We start from the raw sequence: 21,149 nt of genomic DNA on the forward strand, positions 1-21,149 counted from the left end.
AGAGCAGTCTGCACTGAACCTGTGTCAGCATCAGAACAGGACCCGTGCAGCAATCCGTTGACACCCAATCATTTCCCAGGAGGCAGGGAGTAAATCACATCAATGACCGCAGCCTTAGTGGCATCTGTTTTGCCTATTTTTTTTTTCCAGGTGTTTAATAAAGAGGACAGGATCCCTCTCCCTCACCCCCAGCTGTGCAATAATGAGCCAACATGGAGAGGAACTGCAAAGGGTTGTAGTCACCTCACACCCACTCTGTGCTGTCACAAGAAGGCGGCAGTGAGGGACAGAGGATCTGCCCGCTGAAAAATCGAGTTTCTCATCTCATGGATCTATGGCTGTACAGTCATCCTGAAAGTCTGGGGTGGGTGCTAATGCATCCGTTCCCTGTGAACCACTGTGCTGGCATCATGTCACCGCCAGGCCCGGCTACGCTGTTGTAGGGCAGAAGAGAGTAATATAGTGAATTCTTTTGCTAGGCTGGGAAAGCCCCTAAGACACTGGGCTTTCCCCACATCTGTGATGCTGGCACAGAGACAACGAGGCTGTATCTTACCCTCCCCAGCAATCTCCCCCAGAGGTGATGGGAGCCAGTATAGCAGCGAGCCAGGTTATTGGCTCTTGAAATGTGGTCCCTGCAGAGGGAACTGCGGGTTAGACTGTTGCTGGCATCTCCTTTGGTGTTGCTGCTGCTTTTCGAGGGAAAACAGACGTGAACGAGAGAGACTGGACCCACCTGAGCAGGGTGGCTGCCTGGGGAGGAAAGTGGTCCCTATGGACGGAGATTTTGGATGGAAAACTCCTCCAGCACTCTTGCCACCCCAGGGGACCTGGAACAAGTCCCTTCTGCTGCCTGTGGTGGCTGAAAACAGCAATTACCAGCAGAATAACAAGCCCAGCTACCTCCTGAGGGCTCACTGCTCCCCAGTGGTTCCATTAGTCCTCGCTTGCATAAAGCAGGGGGGATAATGCCACTCTCATCCTGGCTGCGTTGCTCTTATTTTCATTTCTTCCCAGCAAAGCACCACTGCAGGATCTCTGGAAAAGGAGGGGATGTGGGAGCTCTGTCCAGGTGCCTGGTGGTTCAGAAGTGCTTTTCCACCCTGGCTGCTCGGAAACAGAGCCCCATGGTTTGTTTTGTGCCCAGCCAGCGTGTGAGCAAAAATATGAGTCATGATCCCACAACCCATCAAATTGCTTAGGTCTCCCTGTTTCAGGCAGTCATTATTGATTATTTTTAGCTGTAAAAAGGGGGCAGGGAGGAATGAGCTTGGACACGGCTCCCTGCTGCTATTTCAGAGGATTTGTTAGGTTTGCAGCTGACTATTGAGAGATTAATAGACAAACCCCAACCACTTCAGTATTGTGTGCTCTTTATTTTTAATATAAATCAGTTTTGCAGTGGTTTGCAGGACACAAAGCTGCCTGCAGCCTGGGTTTCCTCCCACCAGAATCTGTGGTCTGGCTGGGCGTGGGGCATCATTGCCACAGGGTTTTTGTTCTGCCTTTTCTTCCTGCTGCTGGGGATGTGCAGAAGGTGGCAACTGTTCCAGGAATCGGATGAACCTGCCCGTGCCCTGCAGTATGCAGGTCCTCCCAGGTCCTCTAGAGCTGTTCCTCCCAAGTGAGCCTGGCTTTGGAATCTTATGGTGTCGAAGAGATGGCCATCAACCCTCTTGCCTGACTGCTCTGAGGCAGAAGGACAATGTCTGCCCCTGCCAGGAGAGACTAGAAGGCATAAATCCTTGGCCATGATGATGATGGCTGCTCTGTCCCTCTCATCACCAGGTGAACCACCTCTAAATCCACCTTTCATCTTTTTTGGTTGCAAGCAGCTTTCCTGGACCTGCCAGGCAGCAGCTGTGGCTGCTCTGAGTCCTCATGTTGAAGGAGCAAGAAAAGTCACCCTGCAAAGAAAAAACAAAAAAAAAAAAAAGGAAAAAGCAGGGATGTTTTTCCTGCCTTGCTAATGAGCTGAAGTGGCACAGTGAAGTGTTAAGTGCTCTCTCTGGCAGCAGGATGCACCTGATGAGTTCCCCTGTTATAGGATAATCACGTGGGGAAAAAAATTAGTGCCAACACCTGAGGATGCCGTCATGGGCTAAACAAGATGTTGCAACATGGGTGTTAAACTTGGACTTCTTGGTGGGTTTTATTTTATTTTTTTTTTTTGAGCTGGATTTCTCCTTTCCAGCTGCAGTAGGAGCCAAGTGTAGGTGTTGGTACAACCACTTTTGCTTCTCTGGGGAGCAGGAGCATCCTTTGAGGTGAGGTAGGAGGTCAGAAGTGGGTCAGGACCAGCAGCTCTTGTTTTGTGGATGCAGTAGTGGGTCTAACCAAGCCTGCCACAGCTCAGTTGTGGAAAAGACAACAGTGGAAATCTTTAAGTCAAGGTGATATGGATCCTCTAGCATTCTCACACTGAGGTTAAATGATAGTGTCCATGTACTCCCAGGTTGAGATAAAGAAGGAATAGGTGCCTTGAAGGCTTCAGAAAGCCCAGAGGAAAAAATATTTTACCCCTCCAATGCTACTTCTCTTCTCACAAATCTTACAGGTGTACAATCTGTGCTGTTAGTCTATACAAATCCCACAAAATGCAAAGTTTAAACTATATATCAGTTTCACAGTTCACCATCAACATGGGTAAAACACTCACCATGATAAGCTGGATCGTGATGGTGTCACTCATTTAAAACATCCCTGAGCATGATCCAGAGGATTAGAAACTGAATCAATGAGGAGCAACTAGTGATCAAGGAAAGCCAGCTCCCTATTTAAGGAAAACATCGGCTCCTGAGAAATCCCTTACGTTTAATTATATCTAAGAGCATAATTGCATCTTTGTCCCCAACAGACCTAAATTCAATCTGGCTAATGAGTGACAAAAAGAAATGGGACTTAACCTGATGCTTATCTCTGGTCACTAAATACGGGGATCTCATTCTGCATAATGTATATATAAATAATAAAGCAGCCCTTGCAAGCAGAGCCCTTGTCAGCTCATGGAGCTGTTGAGATGGGCACCCTGGATGAGTCCCTGGAATTTCACTGGGAACTTTGCTAAGCTCCAAACAATAACACAGCTTTTGAAACCTGTTAAAAAAACCAACCTTATCTAAAAGTGATGTTATAATTCCTCCTAAAAAATATTCTCATCTTTGATAACAAATGTTTGTTTTGCAACAGCTTTTAGCTGACATCCATGTTGCCCTTTGTTTTGGGACTTAGTTATCCTATTTAGTGAGGCAACAAGCAAAATCCTAATTTCCCATCCTCTTTTACTTCTTCCCACTCAATTTTGATGCGTAAGAGAATCGTGAATAAGCAACAGAAAAAAATGAAAGTGTTCAGTTACTTTGATTTCCTAAGAAAGAAAAGAAGTAACTCCGTGATTTTTGCTTTCTCTTTATTCAGCAATGCAATCACTAGAGGGAGGCAGATGGTAAATTTATCTGTCCTAAGCTCTCAGACAGTCTGTGGTGCCTCTAGAAATGACAGCAGAGGAGTTGTAAGTAGGAGCTCCTAGGACATCATGCTGCCTGGGGGGGAAATTTGAGCACTTGCTGAAATCAGCTTAATTTTGTTGACTGTGCACACTGGCAGCCCCCAAGGTGGCCGTGTCCCTCTCAGCAGCTGTGGCCAGCCCTGGTGCCTCGGCAGCCTGCGGAGCTGCTTGGCTGCTGAAGGTCATGTGGAGTCCCTCAGCTCATCCTGGGAGAGATTCAATCCCATCCCAAGAAATCAGGAGTGGAGGAGCAGCTGGTAGAAAGGCTGAGACATGCAATTAGGGTTTTTTGGCCCCGTGGCGTGGAGTTTGTGCAACTTGGCACAGGGCCAGTGTGAACATGCCCACCAGCTCTTCCCCAAGAGATAATCTTGGTCCAGGTGTGCCCACAATAAGAATCAGCAACTGCTGAGCACGAGGATTCAGTCAAAATGGCCAAACATCCTAATGGGTAATTTATGTTTTTATAGAAATAGGCTGAAACTCAAAGAATTGCTACCAACCAACCAAAAAAAAAAACTCCCTGCACATTAAAATTCCTCACTCTAATACTTACATATCAGCAAATAAAAAATACTCTTGGCCTTACGATTTATTTCACCATCTCTGCTTTACCATCTGTTAAGCTAAAATGGAGCAAATGCTCCTGTTCCCCTGGCGAACCAGATGATACCTTGGGGACCTCCCTGCTTTGCAGCAGGGTTGCCATCACATGACGTGTTTATCCAGCTGTGTGCTGGACATCTTGTCCAGAGGGATCCTGTGAGAAATGGTATCAAAAGCTTTTATAGAAATCCAAGAAGATTATATCAGCTGTCTTCCCTGGATCAGCTAGTTGGGTTACCTTGTCATAAAAGGAAATTAGGTTTGACAAGCAGGGCTTTCCCCTCATTGGCTGTGACCAATGACTGTGTTGTCCTTCAGGTGTTTGTCAATACCTCCCAGAATAGTCTTCTCCATAATTTACCAGTCACTGAAGTGAGACTGACAGGCCTGTAGTTTCCAGGGTCATCCTTCTTGCCCTTCTTGAAAACTGGGACAATGTTAGCCAGCTTCCAGTCAACTGGGACCTCTCCAGATTCCCAAGACAGTTCAAAAGTCATTGAGAGAGGCCTCACAATGACACCAGCCAGCTCTTTGAATATTCTCAGATGAATCCCATCAGGCCCCATAGACTTATGGGGGTCCACCTGGAGCACCAGATCAGAGTCAACTGGGGGTTTATCATTCTCACTGGAATGGTCCTCCAGCTCAGTGAACTGGGACCCCCTCAGTTTGTTAATAGTGTTGAAGACAGAGACAAAGAATGCATTAATCTTTGCCTTGTCTGTATCCCTGTTTGGGAGGTGACCATCCTCACCCTGTAATAGGCTGCATTGCCTTTTTTCCTTTAATATATTTTAAAACCCTCTTTTTGTTGCCCACCACGTTGCTGGCCAGCTTCAATTCCAACTGAGCTTTGGCTGCATGGATGTCCCTACAGTGGAGAACAGCATCTCTGTGTTCCTCTCACGTCACCTGACCTCGCTTCCACTAAGCACACACCTTTCATTTTTGCCATAGTTCCAGAAGAAGATCCCTGCTTGGCCAAGCCAGCCTTCTGCCTTGTCTGCTTGATGTGTTCTCAGCTAACATCTGGCAGGTTGAAGTTTCCCATAAGGACAAGGACTCCATATCTGGAGGGATTCAAAAGTTGTGCAGACGTGGTGCTCAGGGACGTGCTTCAGTGGTGGGCTTGGCAGTGTTGAGTTAATGGTTGAACTCAATGATCTTGGAGTGTTTTTCCAAGATTCTGTTTTTATGATAAGTGTGGAAGGGGTTTTGTAGGTTTGTCCACACCTGCCATGGGACAGCAAGAGGGGATTTAGGATCACTTTGAACACGTGTAGTTACAGACAAGTGGCTGTGGGAGGAAGAGGGTTGTGCTGGTGCAAGAATGAACAGGCTCTCACTGCCCTTTTGGTCACTGGTACTGCACTGGAATGAGCAGAAAAGCTTAAAAACTGGGAGCTGGGATGCAGTTGCTTGCTGAAAACCCAGGTGACTGGGATGGTCTGATGCACTGCTTGTTTTGACCCACATAAAACCCATGGGTTTATTTGTCCCTGAACATCCATCAGCCTGTCAAGCTGTGATGACTAGAAGAAAAAGAGGAATTTTTATTTTATTTTGCTAAGTGACGATTGACATTTTAAAGGGAAAACTGTCAAAGCCACATGTCAAGCAGCCAAACTGCCTAATCTGTGTGGCCCCTAATGACAAGTTAGATTATTACAGCTGAAAGAATTTTAAGCATCTAATAATGTATATATCATCACCCAGGCCATTTGCTTTCCACACTTTAGTAAGTGTAGATGAGGAGAGAAGGTGCTTGTATTTCAAGGCAGTTTCACCTTTTTCCCCTCAGTCCTGCGTCAGAATGGTGCAGCCCTGGGGAAAATCACAGCCTTCAGCAGGGGCCAGTTAAAATGTTGTGATGAAAACACTCAGTTTTACATTGGGGCTTTTTTTTTTTGTCCCCTTCAGTAATTGAATATTTTTTAATTTTTTTTTTAAGACAACAAGCACCTTCTGTGTCATGTTGGGGTGTCAGCATCACTTTAATTCCAGATTATAGCATTATGTGTTATAAATGGGCAAATGCCTTCTCACCCAAGCACGCAGCAAAGAAAGAATAGTTGGACAGCAAATTGAAAGGGCAAGTATATCCCTAACAAGTGATAGCTGGCCTCATTTCTTCGATTAGCTAATTGCTGTCACAGGTGTAGCAAGGCCATATATGAGTGAGTGGGTGGTAGGCTAGCCTCTCTACTGGGGGGTTGTGTTTTGGAGAGAGGCTGGGGAAGGTGGTGATCCCACCTTTGCTCTGTCTGGTGGGTTATTTTAGGGAGGGGAAGAAGTGTTGGTTTTGGTTTTTGTTTTTTTTTTTTTCTCCTTTCTCTTTTTTTGTGGTCTCATTTCAATGTGCCTCTGGTAAATCTCTGCCATGAAGCCTTTGCCCTCCCTGTTGCTTCTTGCCCTGCTCCTGCTGCTTGGGGTGTGGGGCCCAGCTGCTGGTGGGCAGGCTCCCAGGGTGATGCTGAGGTCCTACTCTGATGCTGCTGATGCTGCTCCAGGGGTGAGTGATGGGAAGAGGGGATTCAGTTGCCTGTAGGAAACGCCCTTCTTGGGTGCCATGTCCTGCCTGCTTACAAATCCCTGTCTCCTCTGTGTGGCCTCTAGGGATTGAAGCACAGCTGGGCTTTTCTTGCTGTGTTTTGGAGGTGGTTTTTGTATTGGTTGTGGTCCAATGGTGTAAATTGGGCGATTCTTCTGGACATGGGGAGGGGTGAATATTTATTATCACATGGAATAAACAAAGTGGCCTTGGGGCTTGGTCCAGGTACAGGCAAAACCTCAATCTGCCGTGGTGGATTTGGTGCTCCCTTCCTATCAGGCTTGGAATGCCATTTCTCTGAGCAGCATTATAGGCATGGGCAATGGTACTTGGATCTGCAACAGGAGTCTCTCTTTTTTATAGGCACAGGGATCCTCTCAGAAATATGGGAAGGTTAAACCAGGTAAGAGTTAATTCCCACACTAGTTTCTTCTTCTACTCAGAATTAGTTGGGTACCTCAAGCCAACAATAAGTGGTGTGGAAAGTCAGGCCCTGGGGTGAAATGGAGAGGGAAGGGGATGTGGCCTGATCAGTATTGGGTGCTGGGGTGAGGAAAAATCACTGCTAGTGTGGGAGAGAACCTGTGCCACTATCCTGTGGCTGCCAAATCGGTACCACAGGGCAGGTCCTGGAGGCAGGAGCAATGCACTGCAGCAATTAAAACAAGTAGCAAAAGTTCAACCCAAACTTTATTTGTGCTCCTGTAGGGTAAACCTATTATGAACCTGTGACTCTTCTAGCTTTGAGAAGGTGTTTTTAGAAAACACTGTATTTCTTCCTGCTTAAGGGAAGGCGCTTCACACTTTGACAAGATACTAATATTGCTTATCCTACTGAGGCTTTAAGGGCTTCTGGCTTGGCTGAGCCCTTTAAAGCAAAGAGATTGAAAACACCTTCAGGAGAGCTTTATCTCCCATCTCTGTGTATAAACAACAAACATCACCTGTGTGTTGAAACCAAATGTAACAGTACCCTCATTGCTTTTGTGCCTCGCCCAGGTGTGGCAATTCCCTGAGCCTTTAGTTTTGATACCTAAATAGCCTAATCCTGCAGATGAGAAGCTGTCTTCCTGGGACAAGTAGCACCCACTGTGTCGCTGTGCTGGGACTTCTGTGCTCCTGCATGGCTGTGGCAGTGGGGCTTAAAGCATGAGAGTGCCCTGCTCCAGGGTGGTAGCAGTGAGGGTACAGCCTGGCTCCACATGGAGCAGGAGGTGGTGGTGGCAGCTAGGGCTTCTCCAGCTTTGCAGGTACTCTGGAGTGGCACACACAGGTGGGGCGAGCACTGATGGGGCAGAAGTTTGGGGTAGGTTGCTGGCAGCTGTGGCTGGAAGGGTTGGCAGTATTAGGCACACCCCAGGCTGGGTGTGGGTGCAAGCTCAGGTGGCCTCGCCCCCCGGACTTGAGATGGGGTTACTTGCGTGTTGTTCTGCTGATGGATCTGCACCTTGATTGGCAAATGGGAGCAGGAGGTACCATAACGGGGAAAAAGAGTGACCTTTAAAATAACTTCTGGTGATAAGGACTGGTAACTCTGGAACAGGGAATAGGGGAAAACTTTGTTGTTGCTTCTTGTCTTCCAGAGTCTCCTTGGCTATTAGCATTTGTGCCTATAAGAAGCTGCCATAGAGTTCTGAAGGACAAGTATGGGGAGTTTTCTTCTCCAGCATACCGTGGTGATTTCCCCATAAGCTTCTGGTGCAACTGGACAATCTGGGCAGGCTCCAGAAAGCACATAATAATTTATATTCAAGGCTTTAACACTAAGGAGGACTGCAACAAAAATGAGGACAAAATTCTATTTGAAGGAGTTTCTTCACTGGTGGAAAACAGTGTTATTTATTCTTGCTGGAAAAAGGAGATGCATGTTTTTGCCACCTTTGCTCAGGCTGTCCACGTTGTGTTGCTGAAGAGGTACTTGCCAAACTGCAGAGATGCACAGTTTAAAGGGAAATACTACATCTTCCAAGACCAGGAAGGTGAATCTTCCTCCAAAGATCATATTACTTCTGAAACTCCTGCTCCAAAACCACCAAAGCAACACAGTATTTTTCAGTCTGGCTGGGTTGAAAACCTTAGAAGTGTGCTGGGCTTTTCAACCACGTGTAGCACCATGAGACTTGGCAAGACCGCAGTGCTAGGTGGTGAACTGATGCAGGAAAGAGGGACCACTCTGAATACCATGGCTGTGGGAAGTCCTATTGAGCTCATCCCAAGTGAACGTGCAAAGATGCTGCCTCTGGAAACAAAAGCTCCTGCTGAGCTGGGGTCTGAGCTGCCGGGGGTTCAGGAAGCTCAAGGCACAGGAACACCTGAGGGTATAATCCCCACTGCAGCACAGGACAGCTGGGGGCAGAGCCTCTCTGTGAGCGGGGACATCACTGTGGGTTTTGGCTATACGCTCAGGCTTTCAAGTGTGCTTTTGGAAACTCCTTTGCTCGGTGCCTTGCATGCAGCAGAACCTCTTTTGCAGCCAGCAGGTGTGAGTCTGGAGAACAGCCAGTCTGTCCTGAGCACTACCTTGAAGCCAAAAGGTCTGGGTGACCTACAATTTACTATTAAACCAACACGCACAGGTTGCCTGGACTCGGCTGCACGCTCGCAATCTGTGTCCCCTGGCAGAGGAGAAAGCCAAGAAAGTGCAGGTACCACCAGGAACCAGCAGCTCAGCACAGTCAGCTTGGAGGAGGGTGAAAGCCATCCCCAGCTGAGCATCCCAGCTGATGGCACAGCGAGCAGTGAAGCCGATGGCCTTGCACAAGGCCTGACGCCCAGCCTGAGCAGCCCCTACGAAGTGGTAAACAAAGACCACTTGAATCTGCTACCTGAGAGAAGCCCGAGCTGCCAAAGCAGTTTAAGGCACTTGTCCACACCTAAATCTGAGCTGGGAACAGCTGGCCTCCAACATACAAAGCTCATGGGTATTTCCCCTCTGGAAAGCTCTAGGGGTGTTGTCAGGAGGAAAACAGCGCTGCTCCCCACAGCACCGCGGGACATCCTGCAAGAGCATCCTCATTTGCGTGGCCGGAGCAGTCATGTCCTGCACTTGGACCCTACAAACAAAAAGCTTCCCCAAAATGCCCAAACACGTGACTGTCCAGCTGCTGAGAAAGCTCATGTGTATTCCTTGGGTGTACAAAGCTGCGACCACCAAAGCGACAGAGCTGCACAGCCCGGGCTGGCTGCACACACTTTGCCAGCAGGGCTGGAGCATCCTCTCACACCCATGCCTGCCTCAGGGGCAGAAACAACCCCTCTGCTGGTGACCTCCAGCACAGCACCTGTCCCTGTAGACTTCAGCTCTACGAATTTAATCCCTGAAGCACCTCTTCCTCCACAAGTGGAACCTGTGTCCAAGGTGGCCTCTCTACCAGCCGCTTTGGATCTGGACCTTGTCGGTCCCAGGCGAAAGGTGGCCATGTCCCCAGCTAGCCCAGGAGGACAGGAGATGGTCTGCCCTTCACCACCTTGCCACTCATCACAGCAGAGAACTGTCTCCTTCAGCACCACTCCTGCACATCCTGATCTTCCTGCAGCCCCGTGGGAAGGAACACTACCAAGAGACCAAAAGCCTTGGGATCCCTCTGATGTATCCAGAAACACCCAGACACCAGGACAGCAACAGAAACATGCTGGTAGGTCTTCCAGTACTCTGAATTTTGGTGTAGCCCATCTTCAGAAGGCCAGAAGTACTTGGTGAGGGCAAGGCCAAGGCTGTGTTTTTCACCTGCAGTCTCCACCTCGCCATCATAACCTGCTCTCTGGGGAGAAGTGTGGTGGGTTGACCCTTTCTGGACACCAGGTGCCCACCAGAGCTGCTCTCACTCCCCTGCTCAGTGGGACAGGGGAGAAAAAAATATAACAGAAGGCTTGTGGGTTGAGATAAGGACGGGGAGAGATCACTTGCCTATTCCTGTCATGGGCAAACCAGATTCAACTCAGGGAAGTCACTTTAATTTATTATCAATCATATCAGAGTAGGAAATGAGAAATCAAACTAAAGCTTAAAAACAGCTTTCCCCTATCTCTTCCTTTTTCCTAGGCTCAACTTCACTCCTGGTTTCTCTACCTCCTCCCCTGCCCCGAGAGGTGCAGGGGGACAGGGAATGGGAGCTGTGGTCACTTCACACATTCTCTCCTGCTCCTTCCTCCTCCTCAGGAGGAGGACTCCTCACACTCTGCCCCTGCTCCAGTGTGGGTCCCTTCCACAGGGTGCAGTCCTTGAGGAATAGGCTGCTCCAATATGGGTCTGCTGTGGGGTTGCAAACCTGCTCCAGTGTGAGCTCCTCCCTCCACAGGGCCACAGGTCCTGCCAGCAGCCTGCTCCAGCACAGGCTTCCCATGGGGCTACAGCCTCCTTTGGGCATTCACCTGCTCTGATACGGGTTGCTACAGGGGCACAGCTGCCCCTTCGTGGGCTGCAGGTGAACCTCTGCTCCAGTGCCTGGAGCCCCTTCTTCCCTTCTTTCTGCACTGACTTTGGTGTCTGCGGAGTTGTTTCTCTCACACAGTCCATTCCTTCCTTCTGTCTACTGTTGTGCAGCAGATTTTTTTCCCCTACTTAATTATGTTATTCTCGAGGCGCTGCCACCATTGACGATGAGCTTGGCTTTGGCCAGTGGTGAGTCCATCTTGGGGCTGGTTGGTACTGGCTCTGCTTTGTGCAGCCCCTCGTAGAAGCTCAGCTCCAATTGCAGAGTGGATATGTGGCTCCAGGGGCTGAAACTATGGAAACCTTGCAGAGAGAGAGGGTCTGAAATGGTGCCTCTTCTGTGGCAATTTGCAGTTCTCCTGGAAATGTGATATCTATGTTGTCTTGGTGCATATAATGACCTTTGATTACACGTTTCTTTTCTGTGTTTCTGATGTGTCAGAGTTGGGACCTCCCTGGGCAGTGGAGTACTTTCCCCTCAGAAGCTGCCATCTCATCTTTTGGGATAGGTCTGGGGTGTTTTACCTCCCGCTGCATGCTGACATTAAAACCAACATCTGGTGCAACTGGACCATCTGGGCAGGCCCCCAGAAGCACATTGTTATCTATGTCCAGGGATTTGAGGGGAGCGACGGCTGTGGCAACAACCAGGACAAGATCATCTTCCAGGGGGTCTCATCAACTGTGGAAACCAAAGTGGTCTATGCCTGCCACAACCGAGGCACTCTGGTCTTTGCTACGCAAGCTGCTGAGGTCCAGGTGTTGTTTCTCTCAGGGACTGGCTCCCAAAGCCATAAATACAGATATTTTAAGGGACAGTATTACATATTCAGAGACTCTGAAGCTGTGGGCTCTTCAAACGATACCATAGCAGCTCCCCAAGAGCCTGACAAGGAGACCTCTAAAAAGAGAGCTGGAGGACAGAGGCAACAAAGGGTTTACTGTCCATGCTCACTGCCTCTCCAGGCCCACCAGCTACCCCTGCTGGTGGCAGGATCCAGCCTGAGCTTGTGAGCCCAGATGGAAAGGCCCAACACCCTCCCGATCCCATAGAAGATGCTCAGTTTGGTACTAACCTGAGCAAGCTTGACCCGAGTGAGCATGGTCAGCTGCAGGATGAAACCAAGCTGGAAAAGAGCCTTCAGGACGGTGGCACTGAGAGCAGAGAAACTGAAGATGATGTGTTGGTGAAGACAGCTCCAGCTGGGCAAGACGCTGGGCGTAAAGATGAGCCATCTGCTGTGGAGCTGACCAGGGGAGTGTAGAGCCAGTAACTGCCCTGGCCACCGTGGTCCCAAGTCACTCAACTGATTTTCCTTTCTCAGAGGTGCCCAGCAGTGACACAGGTGTCTCTGACAAATCATCCAGTCGGGGTCAGGCCAGTGACAGCCTGTCAGACGAAGTGGCTGCTGCTACACATCACACACAGGCACCAGTGCTGGAAGAGCCACCACTGGACACCAGCACAAAACCTTCTTTCTACCCCTCTCCTGGTGTGACTGCTGGTGATACGGTGTCTCCGGGGGAAAGGACTGAAGAGCTTTCTGGTAAGGTGTTTTTTGAGTTATCTGCGGCTGAACTGATGCCTGACACTGTGCGATATCCATCTCCAACGATGCGTCTTTCTCTTAAGAGGTTTTATTTGTAGATATGGCTGTTTCCTTCAGTTGGTCCATGCAGTAGCACTCTTGACTCCTGTATCCAGGGCAGGAGGTACTTGAGAAGACATAGAATTATCTGCTGTAACGTGGCCATCTATGGGATGACACTACTCATAATAGTGACAGGCTGGTTTCTTAACTCATTTTTTTTTATTATCCGTGGAGGAGCCAGCCTCTCCGTTGTGAATGCTATCTTGGCTTTAAACACCTCTGGCTTGCAGTGATTCCTATGTAGCCTGTCACAGTACTCCCAGGCATGATCACAGAGTTTGAGCTCCAGAAGTTGGAGAAAGGGGGGGGGGGAAGGCTTTTATCTCCTAGGAGTTGATGGCAGACTACTTTCACAGAAATATTTAGCCACTGATGTACATTAATTTCTGCCAGAAGGTAGAAGATGTTTTCAATTGGTGTTTCGTCCCCTCCATTGTAGATTTTATTCAGCTTTTTTTGTGTGTTTTCTGGCATGTAATGCACAAGCAGTTTTGCTCTGTTGGGCTCCAAGGCAGCTCCAGTAGCTTCACAGGGGTAACATTTCATCTGCTTCCAGAAATGGAAACGAGGTTTATTGGGGTGATTTCTTTCTAAGTAGCACTTTCCACTACAGAGGAGAGCAGATTGTATTTAGAGCTTGATATTTAATTTCAGTATAAAGACTAGAGAAAAAAAAAAAAACCAGAAAAAAGGAGCTGGCATGTGTCACTCTTCTTGCAAAGTGACACAGACCTAATGTCTTTTCCTTCCCCAATTACTGGTACTTTGGGTTCAGCAGCCTGATGCTTTCCCTTTCTTTGACAGATCTGGTTTCTGCCCTGGCATCTCTGGAGAATGGCACAGCTCTGCAGTCCCAGCACCATCCCGGAGGTGAGTCATGCAAGGAGTTAAGTGTGTCTTGAAACACTGTCCCAAGTTCAGTGAGCTGACTGGGGCTGTGCTGGACATCACCTGCTCATTAAATTTAGAAATCAGGGGGGGTTGTTTCTGAGTAGTAACCACTCTGAAGATGTTAGGTTTTTAAGATACCACTGCAATCCCACAGTTGTTCTTTGACCACTTTGTACCTCTCCTGAAGAAACCTGATTTCACACGCCTGTTATAAATGTTGGCTTGTTCAAGTTTAAGCATTACTTGTTGGCTAATTAAGGAAAGAATTTTCTAAGGTGAATGAACTTCAATTCCTCCAATACATTCCAATGGGCACCTTGTGACTACTGGAATCAGAAACCTGCAGAAGCCCTGCTCCTGAGACTAGGGAGAGAAGCAAAACCCCTTTATGGGAGTACTAGCAACTAGGCAGCATGATGCTGGGCTTACATGGCAGAGCAAGCCACAGAAACAGCTTGCAAAAAGGAGTCGATACAGAAGGAGCCTGAGCTCTGAACCTGAGAAATATTGGTGAATAAAGGGGTTTTAAACAGCAGACTGGAAAATTTGTGCCAGCCTGGGTTCAGCCAGAGCACTGCGGTTTATTTGAGCTGATCCCAGAGATGGGTGAGAGAAGCGGGCTTTTGGATCCCGTCACAAATTATGATGACACCTTTAGGAAGCAGAATAGCTAAAGACATGTGGATGTGATTGGACATGCATTACTGGGGTTTATACTTTTTTTCACCGAAAGATCAATTCTGGTATTCAGCGATGAGCATTGCCTAAGGTTTGTTTTCACCTGTTGTTTAACAACTTGTACTACCTGATGCATAGCCTCTGGAAATACCCACGTGGCACTGACTTGCACGAGCATGTCCTCATGGATTTGTTCTGCTAGTGCTGACGTTTTAGGACTAACTCATTTAAGGAGCCTGTTGGTGTTATGTGGATTTGAACATGCCAGCATCTTGTGTCTTCTGGTAGATGTGCTGTTTGAAGTAACTATTGAAGTCAAACCCAAGGACTGGATTCCTCAGGGTGGAAGTGAGCTCCAAAAGGGTCTTCTTGAATCTGTGAAGAACCATGTAAGTCTGGGTATGGGGAGGTGGAGAAAAACAACACATGTGATGTCCCAAATCTTCAACTAGAAGAGACCATTCAGTGCCATGCACTCCAGAGATTTTCTGCTGAAGCCACACGATGAGCCATTTCCTGAGTTGTTTGTGCTGTTCATCATCTGAGGCCTGCTTTCAGGGCTGCACCTAAACTTTCTTTCTGGAATGCAGACTGGAGCAGCTACAGGGTTCGGCCTCCTGCTTAGCCTAGAAAGCTGCTCTCCTTCAACTGCTGCTCTGCAATGGCTTCATACCCACTTCCCTGGGGTTACTATTGCCCTTCCTTTTTCCAAATTCACTTTTGTGTTTGGGAGCTGAGCTGAAGCTAAGCAGGTAGGAATAATTAGTGCTCTCCTAAAGAGGAAGCTCAGAGCAGTGGGCTATGGGACATCTACTGCATCCAGGTGATTTGGGAAGGGGAAGAGCAGGATGAGGAGGTAGACTGAGAAAAGAAACTGCTGTCATACTCCTGTCAAATATCAAATCAGCACTGGTCGCTCTGTTCCTTTGCAGATACAGAAGAACCTGAAACTTTCTGCCAACAGAGTCAATGAAATAAAGTTAAATGATGTCAAAAGGTAGGGTTACTGCTGTGCTGTTACTACCTGTCTTGACAGGTGACTGCTATTACCTGTAATATTTCTTTGATTGCATTGTCTGGGTTCTCATTTTCCTTCCCCAGGGAGACACATGTGCTTGCTCCTCTCCTGTGATCTGTAACTTGTCCTGAAATTAGAAAAAAAAAAAAAAGGCTGTTTTCTTGAGGAAAGATGGTGAAAATTGATGTTTAGTGCTAGCTTGGGCCTACATTTTTCTGGAGAAAAATGAGAATTCTCACAGTTGCCCCACAGTGCTTGCTGGATAAAGCTGGGAGCTGCCAGCAAGGTCCCACCACACTTGACTGAGGCTTATCTGGGACTTCAGATTGCCACTACAATTCACTGTACACAAATATCTAGTCACATCAGCCTAGCTCCAAATTGGGCTTTCCTTTTTCCCTTGGTCCAAGTGCAAAGCTGCCTCTTGTCACAAGTAACTTTTGCAAGAGCCTGCAGCACCACAATCCAACAGGAGTGGGTAGAAGGTCTAAAAGGGCTATCAGATCTGAGCCTGGACTGACTTTTTCCGCCTGCCTTACCCTGGGCTCTCTCCCACCTGCAGCACAAGGGATGCCAACCTGCTGCTCACCTTCTGGCTGCATCTGAAGCCGGAGGAGAGGAATGTGTCTCTGCACCTGCGCTCCCAGCTGGAGGAGCTGCTTGGCAACTCAGCAGGAGCAGAGAAGCTGCAGCTTGTTTCGCTGTTTGTTCAAGGTGGGTGGTTCACTTTTTTTCCCCCCTGGGACAAACCCTTTTATGCCAAGCCTGACCTGATTTAGGGCATCTGTTCCCCATCACAGACGTGAACGAGTGCAATGCCGGGGTTGGCCTCTGCGGGGAGGAGGCAGAGTGCTTCAATGGCGTGGGCAGCTACCTCTGCCGCTGCAAACAGGGCTACGAGGATCATTCTCCCACCAAGTCCGGCACCCTCTGCATCCGCACCCCCCGATCAGGTAGAGGACAAAACAGCAGTTCCGCTTTCTCTTGCAGCTGGGTGTTTTCTTGTACGTGTGGGTGAGTAATTTGTGGACTACTGTATGTGATGTTACTGAACTGGTGGCTTTAGATGCCCTTGCCCTGTGTGGCAAGGATGTATAATATCTCTGCAAGGCAGTTCGCAGCTGGCACGGTAACCTCTCCATGAGCTTCCCTTTCCCCAGTCTGCTGCTTTCCCTGGATCAGGGTTACAACCTGGCACGTGAGCCTTGAAGTTATAAGCAAAGTCAAGGTCAAGGGTGATTTATGAGCTACCTCTGCTGTAACTCATGTGATCAGCATCAGGCCACTCCTGGTAGTGCCCTGTGTTCTGCTGTCACACTGTGAAGATCTTGGTGAGAAGGACATTTGTGTGCCTGGTGTCTACCCCAGAGCTCCCCCCGATGTATTTGACACAAGGCTGAGCAGATGGCACGTGGTGCTTGACTGTAATCAGAGATGGCTAATCCAATCTTGCAGATTAATGGGGCCTCGCAGCCTGACAAACATCAATATTCTGCAGTATGTACTCAAAACTCTGCTGCTGTTTTACCAAAACTACTTCACATCCCTGCAGCGGCTTTAAACCTCAATGTGAGTCAAAATATATAGCTGTGAGCCAAATATAATTTCACACCCATGCTACCAACTGCAAGTTAATTAACAAGATGTGCGGTCTAAGTCTATGCAGATCAGCTGGTTATTGTTATATTCAGGTATAGGTGATTTTATAAATTCATTTATCCATTGGGTCATGGAGAGGGTCTCTTCAGACCTGGAAGGGAATGGCAGCAGGTATTTTAGTCCTTGTGGGTTTGACAATGCCTCCACTCTGTTGGGGTTCTCCTGGGGGTAACACCATGCCTGTGATGCTCCTGCAGGCTTGCTCTTGGTCTAAATATTTCTTTGGGATGGATGTCTGGGAGAGATGCTCTGCCCTCAGGGCAGGTGTGAGGGTTTCTGGACAGCAGCAGGTGAGAAGAGGTTGAACTTCCTGGAGGAGCACCCACAAATCCGGGTCTCACCCCTGAGCACTGCAGTCAAAATACAGGGGGCTTTATGGGCACACTGGGGGCCTCTGGGGCAATGGCCCCTGCGATGAGGCCGTGGCCTTTCTCTGGCAGGGATCAGCTTCTTCCTCCGTCACGCTGACACCGTGGTGGGGGCAGCCATCGTGGCTGTCCTGGTGATGCTGGCGGCTGCTGGTGTCCTCTGCGTGACAGCCATGTGGAGATGGCATCCCAAGAGGAGCCCAGGCCTCGAGGAGCCATCAGTGAGGGCCGTGGAGGAGCCAGAGATGGAGTTGCGTGACCTGGGGGAGTGCCTGCGCCTGGACCCCTTCCAGCTGAAGCTGCGGGCCAGGCACCCCGAGTGGCTGTGGAGTGTCCGTGCCCACCAGGGCCAGGCGTGCCAAGTCTTTCTGGAGCAGTCTTCCCCGCTCTGAGGGAGCTGCAACCCCTCCTGTGGCCCCAGTGACCTGTGCAGTCACTCCTGCCTTTCCCAGCTGACACAAGCCACTGGCTGTGCAAACCCTTCTGCTGTGTTTTATGGACCATGAATATCCCACAACAGTGTTCCTAGTCCTGTAATTTCTTCTTTTTTTTTTTTTAATATTCACTCAGCAAAATGCTTGCTCCACACTGCTGTACATCTGCTGATTTACCCCTGCTCAAAAGCTGCGCAGAGCTGTCAGCATGTGAAAATTAAACACTTTTTATTTTTAAGGAAAAAAAAAAGGAAATATGATGTTTTGGTGCTTAATTTAAGAAATTAAAAGTTATTCCGCATCCTGCTCCGTGCTGTCTGCTTTCTCCTGCCCCTCAGGCAGAGCTCTATGGGAAGCCTTGGCATGACCTGAGTGATCTGTGGGGTGTTTCTTCCACCCTGGCTGATGAACACCTCCAGAACTCGACTGAAAGTTTTGGTGAGAATCCTGGTCATTTTGTGGCAGGTGGGCCCCTGCTCGCTGCATGATGCGGACAGCATTTTTGGTGCTTGCATGGATGCTGTTTGTCGGGATGCTGGCTGCAAAAAGCACCACCATCACCCCAGTCATAAAGCACGGGTGCCCTCCCCAGCTTGTCCTGCAGCTGGAGGCTGCTAACTTCTCAATTTGTTTGGTTTAGGGGGGTTAGAATTTGGATTGCCTCTTTTCTCAGGGAAGAAGTGTGCGTGGTATGGTGGCAAACGCCCCACTGGAGGGAGCTGTCTGCCACCAAAAACCCAGGGAGAGGGCGCTGGATGCAGCTGGCCTGGGAGAGGCTGCCAGATGTGGGACACGGCTGGAGCTGGGGTGTCCCTGAGTGAAATAGGACCAGTTGATGCAGCTCGTGGATAATCTCTTTGTGCTTGCTGAGCAGCTTTGGACAAGCAGTGCCGTGGAGGTGTGAGCTGAAGGAAGAGGTTTGCTCGTGCACATATGCTCAGCTCAGAGTTTGGAAAAGGCACTGCTGTGTTTCTCTGAAGGGAAATGCTGAGGATATGGGTGAAAAGATCTTTCCCTCTTTTCCATCCCCTGCTCCCTAACCCTGCCCTACAACCCCACCCCCCCCCTCACCAAAAGGCAGTTCTTTTATCTTAGCTGTTGAACTGGGGAAGAAGCAACATTTGCAGTGTGGAGGGGGAATTGCCAGAGGAGAGGGCTGTGGTACAGATGGGGGCATTATAAATGGCAGTGTTGTGAAAATCAGGTGAGAGCATGTTATTTGCACTGGGATGATAAGCAGGCATCCCCTATGCTTGGCTGGCAGCTGCCAAGGGGCGACTGTGTTGCTCTCCAATAACAGGCTCATCCAAATTAGCTAATGCTGCTGGGGCCCTCCTGCCTGCAGAGATATGTGAAGCAGAACTAACACCTCTCTGCACACACTCCCCTAACAGCAACTCACTTTAGCACTGTTTAGTGCTATCCAGGTTTGGGTGCTGAGAAGGTTAGAGAAAAAGGGCTCTCCTAAAGCCACTCTGATCACTGCTTCCTTTGACATATGTGGAATGATCAGCTCTTATCAACTGCTTTCTTTGCGTGGTTTTCAAAGTATTTTGCAAACAGCAGACAATTAAATGCAAACATCTCCCTGGGAGGCAGATAAGTGGGTGTAATTTTCCATTGTAAAGAGAAGGAAACCATTAATGGGTTTGCACAGAGTGTGCTTTTTTTCCTCACTGAGATCAAAGAAAAGCAGCAGGGGCTAAAATAATACTGTCATTGTCTTGGCCTTGCATTTGGTCAGTCACCATCTCCCCTTTTCCCTCCTTGGTTCCATGAAGGGAAGTCAGGAGCTCTTCAGGTTGGAAACTCTGCTCTTTGCCAGTAAAGTCAGGTTTGGATACCAAATTCAATAAATGAATGAGCAGATTGATGCTTTTGCTCATTCCAGTTTTCCAGGAGCAAGGTGAGACTCACACTGTGCTGCTGTGTGGGAAGTCAGCTCCTCTAACACAGCTGCAGTCTGCTCTGTAACCCAGGCATGAGGCTCTAACTGGACCATCTTTCCCTGCAGCTTTTCATCCAGACAAAATGTCCTGCTGATGCTCCTGCACAGGCACAGGGGATCGAGTAAAAGCCCTCCCTGGGCTTTTTGCTTTCTGCAGCCAAACCCGTGACAGCAAGGGGTCCATCTGGGCTTTGTGTGAAAGCAGGAGGTGGAGATGGTGCCTGCCCTTCATGGCTGTGCCTTGGAGAGATGTCAGGCTTTTACTGGAAGCATCCAAGGTGCATGTGCGATTTTTATGCGAAACAACAAGACAGATCCAGACATTAAGCCCATCACGAGCAATAGGTGTTATGGTTTTCCCTGTTACAAACATCCACCATTTTAGTCCCCAATAATGTTGCCTTTTATTTTCCACTATGTCCAAAGAAGTATCATGCAGCCCTGTTTTGCTTTAGGAAGAGCCCATCCCTCCTTTCCTGATCGCCCAATTGATTTGAGAGGGGCTGAGTTCACAGAATCACAGAATGGGTCAGGTTGGAAGGGACCACAGTGGATCACCTGGTCCAACCTCTATGCTCGAGCAGGGTCATCCCAGAGCACGTGGCACCGGATTGTGTCCAGATGGTTCTTGGATATCTCCAGTGAGGGAGACTCCACAACCTCTCTGGATGATCTGTTCCGATGCATGGTCACTGCACAGTAAAGTTCTTATGTTCAAGTAGAACTTCCTGTTCCTCTGTTTTTGCCCATTGCCTCTTGTCCTGTTAGTTGGCACCACTGAGAAGAAACTGATCCGTCCTCTTGGCACCCTCCCCCAAGGTACTGATAGATGTTGATGGGGTCCCCTCTCAGTTGTCTCTTTGTGAGGCTGAACAGGCCCAGCTCCCTCAGCCTGTCCTCAGATGAGAAATGCTCCAGTCCCTTAATCCTCTTTGTAGCTCTCCACTGGACCTGCTCCAGGAGCTCCATGTCTCTCTTGTCCTGAGGAGCCCAGAACTGGACACAGCACTCCAGATGTGGGCTGATCAGAGCTGAATAGAGGGAAGGATCACCTCCCTCAACTTGCTGGCAATGCTCTTCCTAATGCACCCCAGGATATCACTGACCTTCTTGGCCATAAGGCCACTGCTGGATCACGGACAGCTTGTTGTCCACCAGGCCTCTCAAGTCCCTTTCTAAAGAGCTGCTTTCCAGCAGGTCAGCCCCCCAGCCTGTACTGGTACATGGGATTGTTCTTCCCCAGGTGCAGGACCCTCCATTTGCCTTTGTTGAATTTCAGACCATTCTTCTCTGCCCAATCTCTCCATCCTGTTGAGGTTCTTCTGAAGGGCTGCACAGCCCTCTGGGGTATTCCCACACTGAATACCCACATCTTCTGGGTACTGTCCCATACCACTCTGGGGT

At 48.9% G+C, this 21,149-nt stretch overlaps 1 protein-coding gene across 1 annotated transcript; it reads left to right on the plus strand.

Annotated features, from left to right (window-relative positions):
* Positions 1 to 8,250: 8,250 nt before the first annotated feature.
* Positions 8,251 to 12,469, plus strand: LOC126640317 (uncharacterized). The gene is made up of 2 exons (XM_050315992.1): positions 8,251 to 10,300; positions 11,540 to 12,469. The coding sequence occupies exons 1-2, from the start codon at positions 8,527 to 8,529 to the stop codon at positions 12,109 to 12,111; spliced, it is 2,346 nt and encodes a 781-aa protein (XP_050171949.1). The 5' UTR covers positions 8,251 to 8,526; the 3' UTR covers positions 12,112 to 12,469.
* Positions 12,470 to 21,149: the final 8,680 nt, after the last annotated feature.

The sequence above is a fragment of the Myiozetetes cayanensis genome, unplaced genomic scaffold (genome assembly GCF_022539395.1).
Source record: "Myiozetetes cayanensis isolate MyiCay16 unplaced genomic scaffold, myiCay2020 scf2-11, whole genome shotgun sequence".
Taxonomy (NCBI): domain Eukaryota; kingdom Metazoa; phylum Chordata; class Aves; order Passeriformes; family Tyrannidae; genus Myiozetetes; species Myiozetetes cayanensis.

Coding starts and splice junctions, on each gene's coding strand:
- LOC126640317 (XM_050315992.1), top strand. CDS start 8,527: ATGCATGTTTTTGCCACCTTTGCTCAGGCTGTCCACGTTGTGTTGCTG. Junction 10,301..11,539: donor ACAGCAACAGAAACATGCTG/GTAGGTCTTCCA, acceptor CTGATGTGTCAG/AGTTGGGACCTCCCTGGGCA.